The sequence below is a fragment of the Rhagoletis pomonella genome, unplaced genomic scaffold, assembly GCF_013731165.1.
Source record: "Rhagoletis pomonella isolate Grant_MI unplaced genomic scaffold, Rhpom_1.0 Rhpom_scaffold_00007, whole genome shotgun sequence".
In the NCBI taxonomy this organism is placed as follows: Eukaryota; Metazoa; Arthropoda; class Insecta; order Diptera; family Tephritidae; genus Rhagoletis; species Rhagoletis pomonella.
The window spans coordinates 2255734-2269952 of record NW_023458561.1 but is presented as its reverse complement, the minus strand read 5'-3'; the positions used below and the strand labels follow the sequence as shown (position 1 = coordinate 2269952).

At 34.4% G+C, this 14219-nt stretch overlaps 1 protein-coding gene across 1 annotated transcript in view; it reads left to right on the top strand.

Annotated features, from left to right (window-relative positions):
• Positions 1–8614, top strand: part of LOC118743563 — a 9596-nt gene extending 982 nt beyond the window's left edge. Inside the window, exons 3-5 of the mRNA XM_036476327.1 lie at positions 1088–1266; positions 7341–7503; positions 7575–8614. Coding sequence (XP_036332220.1) covers positions 1088–1266; positions 7341–7503; positions 7575–8614 — 1382 coding nt within the window. The remainder of the gene's footprint in view (positions 1–1087; positions 1267–7340; positions 7504–7574) is intronic.
• Positions 8615–14219: the final 5605 nt, after the last annotated feature.

The window sequence follows — 14219 nt, the reverse complement described above, 5'->3', positions numbered from 1 at the left end:
ACTGCTAATCAATATTTTGTGCAACCGGTACAGAGGTTTCAACATAGTTCACTTCAATGCTTGGAGCCTGACCTCAGAAAAGCTGGACTACGTTAGATCTGTTTTTGTTAACTCATTTGTTGATGTGATCTGTATCACTGAAACGTGGGCTAATCCTGGCACAGCGGACTTTTATTACAATATTAATAATTTCAATATCGTAAGACATGATCGAACGACGAAGAGAGGCGGAGGTATTGCCATATATTTTAGAGAAAATCTAAAGATCGGTGTGTTAGCGAAATCGGACAATTTAGACACGGAGTTTATTGTTGCTGAAGTGTCGGACGGTTTATCTAAAATTCTTGTATCTTGTGTATATAACCCGCACAGGAGCTATGTACTGGATTCGTTTTTCTGTAAGTTAAGTTTGTTTGCTATTGATTATGGTCGTTACATTATTTGTGGAGATTTTAATATTAATCTGCTTCTGAGCGACTCCTACACCATTAAGTTTCTTGACCACGTTTCTGTTGCGGGCCTTGAAATAGTAAATAAAACCGTACCGACCAGATATTCCAATAACTGTAATCCTATCCTATTAGACTTCTTTATCACCTCCAACTTGGCCCACATTTTAAAATTCGATCAAATAGCATTTATATCTGACCATGATTTAATCTTTTGTTCCCTAGATGTTGCCCTTCATCGTCCAAAAGTTGATGTAAAATTTACGTATCGTGATCTGAAGTCTTTTAATCCTAGTGCTTTGTACTATGATGTGTGTAATGTGTGTTGGAATGATGAGCGATTTCTTCAAAGTATCGATGAAAAACTTGATTTTTTAAATAATAATTTGAATTTGTTGTTCGACCTACATGTACCTCTATGTACTGTTTATGCTGTCAACTCCTCATGCCCCTGGTATACCAAGGATGTACGTTCGGCTATAAGAAAACGAAGCAAACTGCATGCAAAATGGAGACGAAATATGACTGACTTCTACTGGACCCAATACAAAATGGCCCGGAACGAAGCTACACATACTATTAGAAAGGCGAAAGCTTGTACTTCAATAATAAATTAAATCCTTCGCTCCCCTCCAAAGATCTTTGGCGTAATGTTAAAAACCTTAATGTGCATGGAAAAATCAAATCGAAATGTACCATTGATCCCGAGACACTAAATGATTTCTTTGTTAGTGCCTGCAATACCGTTACCCTACCTCAAATGAGGGATGTTAATCTGGGACATTCTAGTGTTGTAAAGGAATTTCAGTTTGAAGGAGTAAGTGAACTGGATGTGGTGAAAGCCATTATGAACATTAAGTCGAACGCTGTGGGAGATGATGGAATATCTCTGAAATTTATCAAAATTGCATTACCATTACCAAGTACCATTACCCATATCATTAATTTTAGCTTCACAAGTGCATCATTTCCCTCTGCATGGAAAAAAGCTACTATTATACCCGTTGCTAAAAAAAACAACTGCAGTTGATCCCAGTGATTACAGGCCAATCAGCATATTGCCTGCCTTTTCCAAGGTTTCCATGGCAGTCTCGTTTTCGAGTTCAACATAGCTGCAGCACTGCAATGTTAAAGATACTCGACGATATAAGAATAGACCTGGACCAAGGTAACATAACTCTTCTTTGCCTTTTGGACTTCTCTAAGGCTTTTGACATGGTAAATCATGATCTTCTGTGTCAGAAACTTAAGAGATTTTTCAGCTTTTCGGATAGTTCCGTTAATCTCATGACCAGCTATCTTAAGGGGAGAACTCAAAGGGTAAAAGGAGAAAGTGCTTACTCTGAGTGCAGAGCTGTTACGTCAGGTGTTCCGCAAGGATCTATCCTAGGTCCACTCTTGTTTAGTCTTTTCGTTAACGATGTGTTCTCTGTATGCCAGTATGTGAATGTTCATGCGTACGCGGACGATGTCCAACTATACTTGTCAAGTCGTATTGGTCTAATTGAAGACATGTGCTTCAAAATTAATTCTGATCTGTCCGCCATTTCTGTATGGGCACGTGATAACTGCTTACTCTTAAATGCCTCTAAATCGTATGTTTTACCGATAAGTAGTAATGCTGTGTATGTCGAGGATATTCCGAAGCTTTGGATTGGTACCACCGCTCTTTTGTTAACTGACAAAATTAAAAATCTGGGCTTTGTTGTTAATTCCAGATTAAACGCTACCGACCACATTAATAAAGTGGTAAGCGGCGTTTTTGCTACCTTACGTAGTTTGAAAATGTCTGCACCATTTACCCCTTTGGAAACGAGACGCAAGCTAGCCATTCAGCTTATCGTACCCCAGATAACATATTCCGAACTAGTATATAGTAAACTTGACTCAGGGCCTGCACATAAAATCGAGGTGGCCTTTAATAGCATCACACGCTACGTCTATGGTATTGGAAAGTACGATCACATCACTCCATGGAGAAATAAAATTCTGAGTTGCGATATCTTCGACTATATAGAGGCGAGAAACTGCATGTTTGTATTCAAGCTGCAGGAGTGGAATACACCTAAATACCTTTGTGACAAACTGATACGACCAGTGCGTAGACATCATAGCCTTATTGTTCCTAAGCACACCTATCTAACCTCATCAAGGATGTTTTTCGTTAACGCTGTGAGACTCTGGAACACGCTACCTGATTCGCTAAAGATGGAACTGAATAGAGGCAACTACAAAACAGCAATTCTTCGTTACTTCTGTGAGATGGATTAATACTGGATTAATATTCTCTGAATTATTTTGTTTTTCCTCCTCCCATGCTTTCAATCTATTAATCTTTATCCCAACTATTCTTATCCTTAAGGTTATTGTTATAACCTCTGGCTGAACTGTATTACTTAATATACAAAATTATTCATAAATTCAACAAATCATGTTACATATTTTAACTTCCAATTGTATTTGATCCATATCCATGCATGTATGTATGTATGTAGTTGATGTACTTTTAAAAGATTGTTCTTGTCTTAAGTTGTACAAATGCTTTCATCAATAAATATCACAAATATCACATCACTGAAGCGAGCTCTTACACCTTCGGCCACTCGGTGCATTACGTGCCAAAGAAGTAACGTGCAGTAACTTTGGGTAAAATACCTTCAACGCGTTTGCCCCTAGAGCATCTAGATGCAATTCTGAATCAAAAAGAAATTTTGAAAAAAATGTCGCTTACGTTTTTTTGGCGGTTAGGGCTCGATATATGACATTAAAATAATTTTCGACGAAATTAGTACCCAATAGTTGCATGAAATTATCAAATGCTCTTGCAATTGTAGAGCGATTCGTGCGTTCTAGACAAACGGTGTTTAATAAAAAATGCAATTAAATATCCTTTTTTTTGACAAAATATGCCTATATATGCATTTAAGGCAAAATATGTAAGAATATGCACCAACAAATCGATGTCATCTTAACACAAAACTCTTGATTCGCAACATTTGTTAATCTTTAAGTTCCTATCACTTACAAAAAAAAAATGTAAATGCATAGAAATCCGGGCCATATTTATAACAAAGAACTTTAATAAGTTCTATAACAATGATAAATAAATAATGAATTTCAACACGTAAAAATATTTGTCATCTAGAGGCGAGCGTCCGCTCTTGGGAGTCATCATAATATAGTTATAACTTTCGAATTACTTGCTGTTTAAACTTGAAACTTTCCCAAAAATTTCCTTAGATATTCGTCTATAATGCTGCATTAAAACCAAACATAAATATCAAACGTTATAACATAACTTTTGCATTTGTAAAAACCACCTGCAAAATTTTTATAAAAAAGTTAAAAATCCGCCATGCAGTTTTTAATTAGTATTAAGAACTGTAGTTAAACTCAGTTTCTTTAGAATAATATCTAGTGTAGTGAGTCACGGCAAAATGCAACATAAGCATTACCCGTTGACGCAGATTCCATTATCGCTGACCAAGCAGTTCAACATTGTAAACAATACAGCCTAGTGCATTGCCCGCTGCATTGAGCGACACCGCCACTGTACAAGCAGAACATTTCTGCGGCACATCATGCACTGCGTTTTAATTTGTTGCTTTGCAAATTTGGAATGCTGAATCACAAAGCACTGGAAAAGAGGTGGAGCTATGAAAGTGGCTTAGAAACTAATTTGTGTATAAATAGCATTAAGTTTGATCAATAAAATTAGAATATGAATGACAAGCTTTGACTTTCATCATTTCTCCAAATTCGGCAACTGCAAATTTACGCCGACTCCGAACGGCGATTGTATTTTTATGAGAATCTGTTTTTCATCGCAGAAATACACTCGGAGGTTTGCCATTGCCTGCCGAGGGACGACCGCTGTTCAGAAAAACCCGTTTTTCTATATATTTTGCGATGTTGCTTTGACCAGGGTTTGAACCCAGGTGCTGCGGAGTGGAAGCGCGCACTGCTTACCACTACACCAATACACCCCTCTTATAGCCCATTAAATTTTAGTCTAATAATGTGTAAGTTTTAAGGGGCTAGAAATTACCGTCGATTTTATAGAATTTTTTTGTCGCATTTGCTTTCATATAACGAATAACCACAATTTATTTTTGTATGAAAGAAACCCGCAACTTTTTTGCGACTTTTTTGAGACTTGCACGTTATTGGACTAAAATTAAATGGGCTATAAAACTGTGTACTCAAGAAATGAATGGTGAATTTTTTTGCATTTTTTTGTAGTTTTCTCCGGAGTTTTAAATTTAGGTTTATATGGCTTTTGTTGGAGAATGAACTGTATTTTAACTGTAAATTTCAAAAAAAATAAATAAATATACATATATGAGTGGCAAACAATAGGAATCACTTTAAAATAGGGGTGCTATTGTATTGGCCAATACTGTATGTAAGTAATGTTACGAATGTAGCTACTCGAATTCAATCCACTTTAACGTGTATTTTGGCAAATCGAATTTCCCTTAAGGGATTATGGAAGCGTTACTGAAATGATTTATGGGCTATTTCGTATGAAGACAAATTTAAATATAAATGCATTTAACTAACCCGATTAAATGTGTCGTTAACGGTAAACTATATTAATCGGCAAATCAAATAAAATTTTAAATTTTCTGCAATTTTGGACAAAAAAAACTCTTTCCAACTGAAATTATCCATCCCTTTATTTTGACCCATATACATATACAAAAAAAATTTATATATTTTCTTTAACTTTAATATTCCGCTTTATCAAGTGAGCGCCAATATAGCTCCTGAGGCACAAAAATCGGATTGAGCCAGTGCTCATGACATGTCAAACGGAGTGTGCCATTGAAGCAACTACCCTCAAAGTGAGCAATGCTGCAAATTTGCCAAAATGGATCAAAAGGTAGGTACTGGAAACACAAAAATGCTAGGTCTAGGTGGAGATGCATAGAATTAGAACTTCGTTGCAAATGTTGTAACAAAATAAATCAAGCAATAAAATAAATCAAGCTCTTACCCTAAAAATAAGCTGTCGACGATAGTTTGAAAAAAAAAAAACATGATGCTCATGGTGATTGCATGTCGCCGTTCGTACACTTTTTGGGATTTGATGATGCCATTAGAATATATTCTTGATAAAAAGTTGTCATGTGAACTTTGAACTGTGAAAAAATATTTTTACATACAATTTTTGATTTTTCGAAAAATCCCTCCAATTATTTATAAAATTCTGCCCTTTCCCTGCACTCGTTTTTTCGGCTAAAATACCTACGGGTAGGGAATTTTCTTTACGTAGAGCCGTCGAAACGAGCTGTCATTACGTATATCGCTTTTGATTTTAGCATAATTTAAGGGAATCACTTCATTTTAAAATAATTTTACAAAGTATTTGTAGACGCATGTAATCAAATAATCTTACCTTTTGCGCCTGGACAACGGTACGGGGAAATCCATCTAGAAGGAATCCATTTCGACATTCTGGTTTGTCCAAATTACTATCAATCATGTCTACAACTAGCTCGTCGGAAACTAGTTTGCCTTCATCCATTACCTTTTTTAACTCTTTTCCCAATATAGATCCGGAAGATATTTCTGCACGGAGCATATCACCAGTTGATAAGTGACACACGCAAAATTTTTCCTTCAATTTTGGAGCCTTAAAAATATAAAATTAAGTGTTTTAAATATAAATATGACACGTTTAAACTAAACAATTAAAATTTCACAAACCAAAATCAATGATAAAAACAAAGTAAGGTAAAACCAAGGCATATTAAATAAGGTAGAAGGGATTTTGCTATTTCTCTCTTTTGAACACCGACTATAATGTCAAATGATGAATAACTTTTAACCATTGTATGGGCTTACAAGTATGGAAGGCGCCATTTTGTTGGTTTACATTCGAAAACAGCTGAGATCACCTGATTTCTAATTCTCTCATTCTCCGTACAGAGTTACATTCAAGTTTCAGAAAAAACTTTAAAATGTAAATTGAGAAATGTTTTAGAAAAATGTGTGTTTTATTCATTTGAATTGATTAAATAAGAAATTAAAAATACATGCCCACTCTTGCTTTCCAATAATAACGATAAATGTGTATGTTCCAGGCAATAATTTAAAATATTTGTGAAACTTATCGTTTTGCGCTAAAATACAACAATGTGTGTAAAATTCGTTGTCATTGTTTCTGTTAGGAAAACAAATAAATTAAAATATATTTCTTCCCACAGCGGCATACGGACAAGTAAGATGATAAATTTGTATGATGAATATCGCGGAAAATCTTTTGCATCAAAATTTCTTTTCAAATTTGCATTTGAATTATGACATCAACAGGGATGCTTTGGGACGTATTTTATAAATATTTTTGAATTGTTGATTTATTTTAGAATTAAAAAAGTTGGTTTATATTAAAAAATATATTTAGACTACACCTTTTCCAATAGTACTTTCGAAAGTATCAGTTGGATTTTAGAAAGCATCAATTCGATTTTAGAAAGCGTCAATTCGATTTTAAAAGGTATCATATGGACTTTAGCATAGTCAAATGTTCTTTAGAAGATGTCAAAAATACTTTAGAATTATCAAATGTATTTTAGAGAGTAGCACTTAGATTTCAGAAAGCGTCAAATGTACTTTAGGTTAGTCAAATGTACTTCAGAAAGCAACAAATGTACTTTTGAAAACACCAAATGTTTTTTTGAAAAAATCAGATGAACTTTAGAAAGTGTCAAATGTACTTTCGAAAATATCAAAAGTACTTTCGACAATATCAAATCTACTTTCGACAATATCAAATCCACTTTAGAAAATATCTACTGTATGTAATATAACATAACCGAGTAACATTTAAAAAAAAATGTAAAATGTAGAATAAATATTACGAGTATTTTAAATACTCACGTGTAGTCGTTAACAATGCAAGTTCAGGATAACTGCGCATTTTGCCTCGTCTCTATGAAGCGTCGAGCATTGAAAAGGTTACAGCCATGCATACACCTATTTAATGCTGACTGTTTTGAAAATGTACCAACCGCAACAAGTTGTCCAATTTGTCGAACCGATGTAACGGGTAAGTAATGCAAAGCAATTATTTTATTTAAAAAACTATTGCATTAATGAAAATGATTCAATTTCTTTCAGTTGCCGAATCAGTTGAGCGACGTGCCAACATAAAATACTCTGCTGAAGACAGGAAGCGAATTGTGGAGGCAGCCAATAAAGGCCTTGATTGGGTGCAGCTGGCGGAGTCTTTAAATGTAAAATATAAAACGGCTTACGTATGGGTATCTTCTGGCACTCCTCAAGCACTAAGGCGAGGTGGTACAAAAGAAAGAGCGCTGACGGACAATGAAGTTGCAGTGATGGTCCAATGGATTGAGGAGGATGCCACTATGACACTCACAAAAATTCGTGAAAAAATTAAACAAACGTTTAGAAAAGATGTGTGCATTTCCAGCGTGGGAAACTATTTACAAGGACAACTTTTTACGATGAAGGGGATTCATAAGGAACCTCAATCAATGAATTCGCAGCTAAATAAGGAAAAGCGCCGCGAATACGTATGTACGTTGAATCAATATATTCAGGAAGGCAAGCAGATTTTATACATCGACGAGACAAATTTTAATTTATTTTGTCGGCGTTCACGAGGTCGTGCTAAGGTTGGAAAACGTGCGGTACAAGTTTTACCAGTGGCTAAAGGGCCAAACGTGCACCTTATTGGGGCCATTTATGCGTCTGGTGTAGTCAAAATGACTACCAGAAGAGGATCCTTCAAGTCTGAGGACGCAAACGCTTGGCTCCGCTCCGTTTTAGATAGGTGGTGCGAAATGGGTAATCAGCTTACCGATGCCATTATTGTGTGCGACAACGCGCCATGCCATTCAAAGCTACACGAGGTATGTGCAGAGTCCACTTTATTGCGGCTTGGACCATATTCTCCTATGCTTAACCCCATAGAGATAATATGGGGAAAAACTAAGGCGAATGTAAAGTCAAATATACGGACTCCAGACGTGATTGGACCGGGTGTTATTGAGCAAAGGTTGCAGTATTTAGAGGGCCTAATAAAAGACGCTGCCGCCGCTGTTAATGGTGGAGATTGCGCTAGATCGGTGCAGCACAGTACGTCGTTCCACGCTGCTGTAATTTCGCTCGACAATATGCCAGTTGGACAGTGAAAACTGTTCGTTGCATTAGATCTTTATTGTAATATAAAACTTCAATAAAAACATTACTACAACCTATATACATGTCTTAATCTTAAAAAAAAATGTTAGGTGCAATATGAACAATTTAAAGGGAGACTTAGAATATGATTCTAAAGTACATTTGATATGTTCTAAAGTACATTTGATATCTTCGAAAGTATATTTGATGTTGTCGAAAGTATATTTGATATTGTCGAAAGTATTTTTGATATTTTCGAAAGTACATTTGACACTTTCTAAAGTACATTTGATACTTTATAATGTACATTTGCTTGCTTCAAAAGTACATTTGATGTTTTCTAAAGTACTTTTGACTAATCTAAAGTTTATTTGACGCTTTCTAAGATTGAAATGATGCTTTCTAAAGTACATTTAATAAATCTACAGAACATATGACGCCTTCCAAACAACATTTGACTATTCTAAAATCCATATCATACTTTCTAAAACCGAATTGACGCTTTCTAAAATCAAACTGATACTTTCCAAAGTACTATTGGAAAAGGTGTAGAAGTATGTAATCTTCTTTTATTACGAATTGAAACGATTTTAATAAATATTCATGGTTACCATTAATAGTAGTATAACAGTTAGATCTAAATGCATATTTGACAAGAAAGATAGAATACAAGATTGCGCCGTCCTGGCCGCGATGACATATCTGTACAAAAAGTAAACAAAGTCGAATTGGATGTTGAAAGACAATATGAGAACAGCCAATTTTCTTTATAATAAATTTTTCGATAGGAAACATGTTTTAAGTGTGCTAAATTCTAATGGCCTTACTCATAAAAAATAAAGTAGCTTTAAAAAATGTTTGCAAACGTCGATTTATAAAGCTTTTTAAAAATTTTCTTTTTTATGAATAAGGCGATAAAAATATATGATTTATAATAACTTTTAATAAGGAAAATGCGAAAAAAGGAGATTTTGCGGAAGTAGGTATTAGTGAATTTCAGAGCATTTAAAGTTTCTGAGGCTTCGTTTACTTTTAGATCAGAATTGTCAAAATTGACAAATTCAAAGTAGCAGTACAAGAATCACAAGAATCATAGAAAAGAAGATTGCGCCCTGAACGTTCTGCTATCTTCTTTGGTTTCAGTTTGACAGCCAGCTGCTGTGATGATGTGAAAATTTACCGCAATGAAGAAAAATACATATAACAGTAAGTGAAAAAATTTGATGTTTACAATTTTAGTGATCAGCGGCGCGTTTCAAGAACGATATTTCAGACAAATCGTTGATGAATAACTATTTTTCCTTCCCGTCTGCTTTAGTTTTGGCAAAAAAAGATAATTAGTTCCTGCCGGCGATCAAGTCATTTCAACCACAAAATAATATTATTTGCAGGAATCATTCAGTAAAATTGTAACTAAGTTTTTATTGTTTATTAATTTGTTTGTGATATTCAGCAATAGCAAGATGAAAAAAAAAATGAGAAACCAAAATTTGTAATATTTTGATGAATGTAGTTATAAAAGTTCACAGAGGAAACGCCGCAAAATAAAGTATTGGCAACGACATAAAATGTATGGCAATTTAGATGTCAACAGAATAATAACTACGATAAAAAACGACAAAAAAGCATGAGAAGTGTGCGAAGGAGGAAATCATTTCAATTTAAGCAATAAAGCTTTAAATTCCGTTGTAAAACGGTCAACAAATTTCTTATAAAATATTTTGATTTTTGCCGGGTGTAATTGAAACCCAGTCAAATGAGTATTAAGGAAAAGAAAAATCGTCGCCTTAGAGTGTAAACCTGCTAACGACCAAAAAACATATTTTACTGTAGAGGCAAAAAACTAAATATATCTTTATCTTTTTAGTCTAAGGGGCAAATCCTACATATAGTTTGTTAATCGCGTGACGTTCTATGGCCCTAATCCAGAACGAATGAAAAAAATTACGTTTTTATGGTTTTATTGGCGAATTTCTAACTTAGCAGGTTTTAGTTTTTGCATTTTCAAAATTGAAGTGGATTTAGCAGGTTTTTTGTATGAATAAAATTGTTTCTATTTTATTTTTTTGTGATTACGAGCCCAATTTAAATGTTAATTAAAATAGGATTCCATAGATAAAAACAATCAAATATATAAAATAATACAACAGACTTATTCTTCCGTTTATTGCAACAAAAATAGGCAGTTTATAAAACATAGGCCCCTATTATGAGTTGCATTCGATTTTCGACTGTGGTCGAAAGTGGTGAGCGAACGAATTTTCATTTGGTATTATGGCGCTCATTCGATGAAGAATAGCGCTATTGTGAATTTCGCTCGTTTAGGTTGTTCACAATAGTATATTTTTCACCGCTGAGAAGCTTTGTTTACAAATCGAGCAAACTAAATAGTGTGCTTATACATATTTATGTAAATTTGTTCTAATTAAAATGAAGTAAAAAAGAAAGCAAGTTTATAAAAACGTGGTAAAATGAGTACAACGAGTTCTGGTTCAACGATTCGTCAGAGGATGAGAGCTTAGTAAACTGGCCAGGAGTAGCAAATGTTTAAGAGAGTTTAAGTTTATTAGCTTTTCGAATATATTTTGATATAAAATATATTTAAGAAATTTGTCTACGGATTCATTAAAAAGTTCCGACCATCTAAAGAGGCGTTTGTGAGCCAAATCTATTTAAAATATTTTAAAACTATCAACAGCGCTACGATTTTGTTCTCAGAGATCGTGCCAACAGAGTATTGGATTTTCTTTCACAAGTAAAACCAGCCTTTCGAGCTTGTGTTTAGTATTCACGATGTTAGAACTGCATGAAATTAATAAAAATTGTTTAAAATTAGTGTCTAGCCGCCAAAATGTAAGAAAACATATACAAAATCATACATTTTTCACAATTTTCTAACACTTCGCTACACCATCGAAAGCAAAATTCTATTCGACAGAAAATTCGATACTCAACGAAAATTTCGACACGCTTGCATAGCTCATAATACGAATTTCACTTTTGATCTTCGATCTTCGATAGCCAGCGAAGATCGAAAATCGAATGCAGCTCATAATAAGGGCCATATATTAGTAACTATACGTGAAGTATTCCTCTCTCAAATTAATAGTACAAAGTCCACATATAAGATAATTTAAGTAGGAACTCAATAATGTCAGAAAGTATAATACATGTTATTCAATCATGAGGTAAATTGTCATAGTAGGCGTGGTAATCTTCAGGAAGTAATCGTTTGAAATACTGGAGATCTCATACGTTCTGCGAGCAATCGTACGCCTACTCTCGTATAAATTCGGAAGGTGAGAAAACGGCAAGGAAACAGCTACTGGGGATTTTCTTTGCGGTATTACTTCTCATTCGTTGGAGAATCTTAGTTTGAAATGTATGTCGCCACTTGGTGTATGCCGTAGGGTACGTACATCAGTTACTTTAGCAGCACCTTTGCCGCGACCGGGACGAATTCTATTAAAGAATTGAACTGTGTTAAAGCTTTTAAAGAACGTGTAACTAAGATAAGTTACGTCATATGTTTTTGGATTTTTTCTAGCTGATCTACATACTTTAATGTATTCTGCAGGAACATGGATATCTATTTTCTTAAGTGCTCGTTCGATAGTGGAATGGATACAATCAGCTTCCATTTAGGTATGGCCTACTTCAAGAAACTTTTGCTCAATAATGATATTGTTATGTATTGCTGTGGATAAGAAAGCATTAGCCATAATACAGTTTCGGTTTTGATATGTGCATTCGTCGCTATAAAAAATTACTGTAATTGGCTCCCCGGAACTATTATTTGGTACTACATTTTTTTCTATCAAATCTACCCACACGCTGGAAAACTCTTCTGCATTTAATCTTCCTTCTGTTTAGTAACAATAATTTCCTTGAGAAATAAAAAATTATAGCTTATTTGCTGGCTATTACCTTGGCTTAAACGCATAAAGTAATACTCTAAGTTAGAATAATAATCGAGCGACAGAAGCACAATATGTTGGAATTAGCAGTTGAATTTGAACTGATTATACTTAGCAGCTTTACTCATCAAACAATTTTTGACAATTATATTTTTATATTGACGTATTTTTTTTGCTTGCCAACTGCGGAATCACCCACTCCTTCGAACTGCATCAAAAGGTCAATTTTGCCAAAAAACGTATTTAGCAGGATTACACTCTAAGCCGACGAAATAATTTGGTATTTTGCCGGATCGAGGTCAATTTTAAAATTTTTTTTATGAAAACACAAGTTTTATGGTGTTTCTTTCCGATATATTTCGATTACGCTTCGGTAACCGTCCTCAGGGCAAATTAATTTACACGTCCGCACTGATACCAATACCAAACTCCAAGTCAAACAGTCGGGTCTACGTAACCGGAACGACCCAGATTTATATCTGGCCAAGGACTGTTACTCCAGCAACACTCCCCAAAAAGTCTTTGGGGAATTTGTATGCTGCTACAACAACAACAACAACAATTACTTAAAATAGAAACAATAACAAAACAGTACAAGGCACGATAAAAATTTTATTCGTCTATATCATCAGATCAGATTCAGGTTGCGTATATTCAAAATTCTCTTCTAAAAGCATGTCTTTTACTTCTGGATCAAATGATTTTCTTATTACTATTACTGTTTGTAAAGGTCTTAATCTCGTAATATGAGGATCAGAAGAATAAAGTAGACGATGAAATAAATCTTCAAGGTTAGCTTTCCTTGAAGTTTTTCGGCTAAAACGTTCACGATACGCTTTGAAATCTTTATTTCGTGATGCGAAAAAAACATGCGGCAGTTCAGAGAAGTTTCTTCAGATGGGGGATTAATAGTGTCGAGAACTTGTTTGGCTTCACTGCGCTTTCCACTAGCTCGCAGGCTCATTTGAGCTGCGAACGTTAATTGTTCGTGGGAATAATCTTGACGAAGCTAGGCAGTTTTCCTACGTTTTGACTGGTCACTAAATTCCCCAAAGTCTTTAGTGGGCCTTCCTTCTTTAGGTATCTGATACACCACAAAATCACAAGTTTTTTCTAACCACGCTTTTTCCGATTCATAAAATCTATTTTTGTGTCTACCGCATCTGATCCATTTTAAGATAATGTAGCTCTTGAAATTGCGCAAACATATTTGCAACTTCTTTCTTTCCGAAGCTGGGCAGCTGGTTTAGCTTGAAATATATTGTTCCACATCTCTGAACTTGCATTGTGGTAATTTAGACGGGCTTTTAAAAAATATTTCTGAAATAAAAGTTAACAGTATTGAAATAAAGAATAAATACATACGGTATATACCATTCTCTTCCTTTTAGTTTGAATTTTTCTTAAAACACTCCCACTTGGAACATATTTTTGATAAAATAATGACAAAATGTGCCTGACAAAAATTAATAAGTTCATGTTAAAACATATTTTTCTCAAAAAATGCGCAACGTTGTTGTGCAAATCTTTTTAAGTTTACTTATATATAAAGACTTGCGGTTAAAAAAAAAAAAAAGATTCGGAAAAAGAACCTTGCGCATTTTGAAAAAAAAAACGAATTTAAAAATTCACTATGAAAAAAAAAAATTATTTTCCTTATATCCCAGAAACCATTGAAATTATGTAATGATGTAAAGTT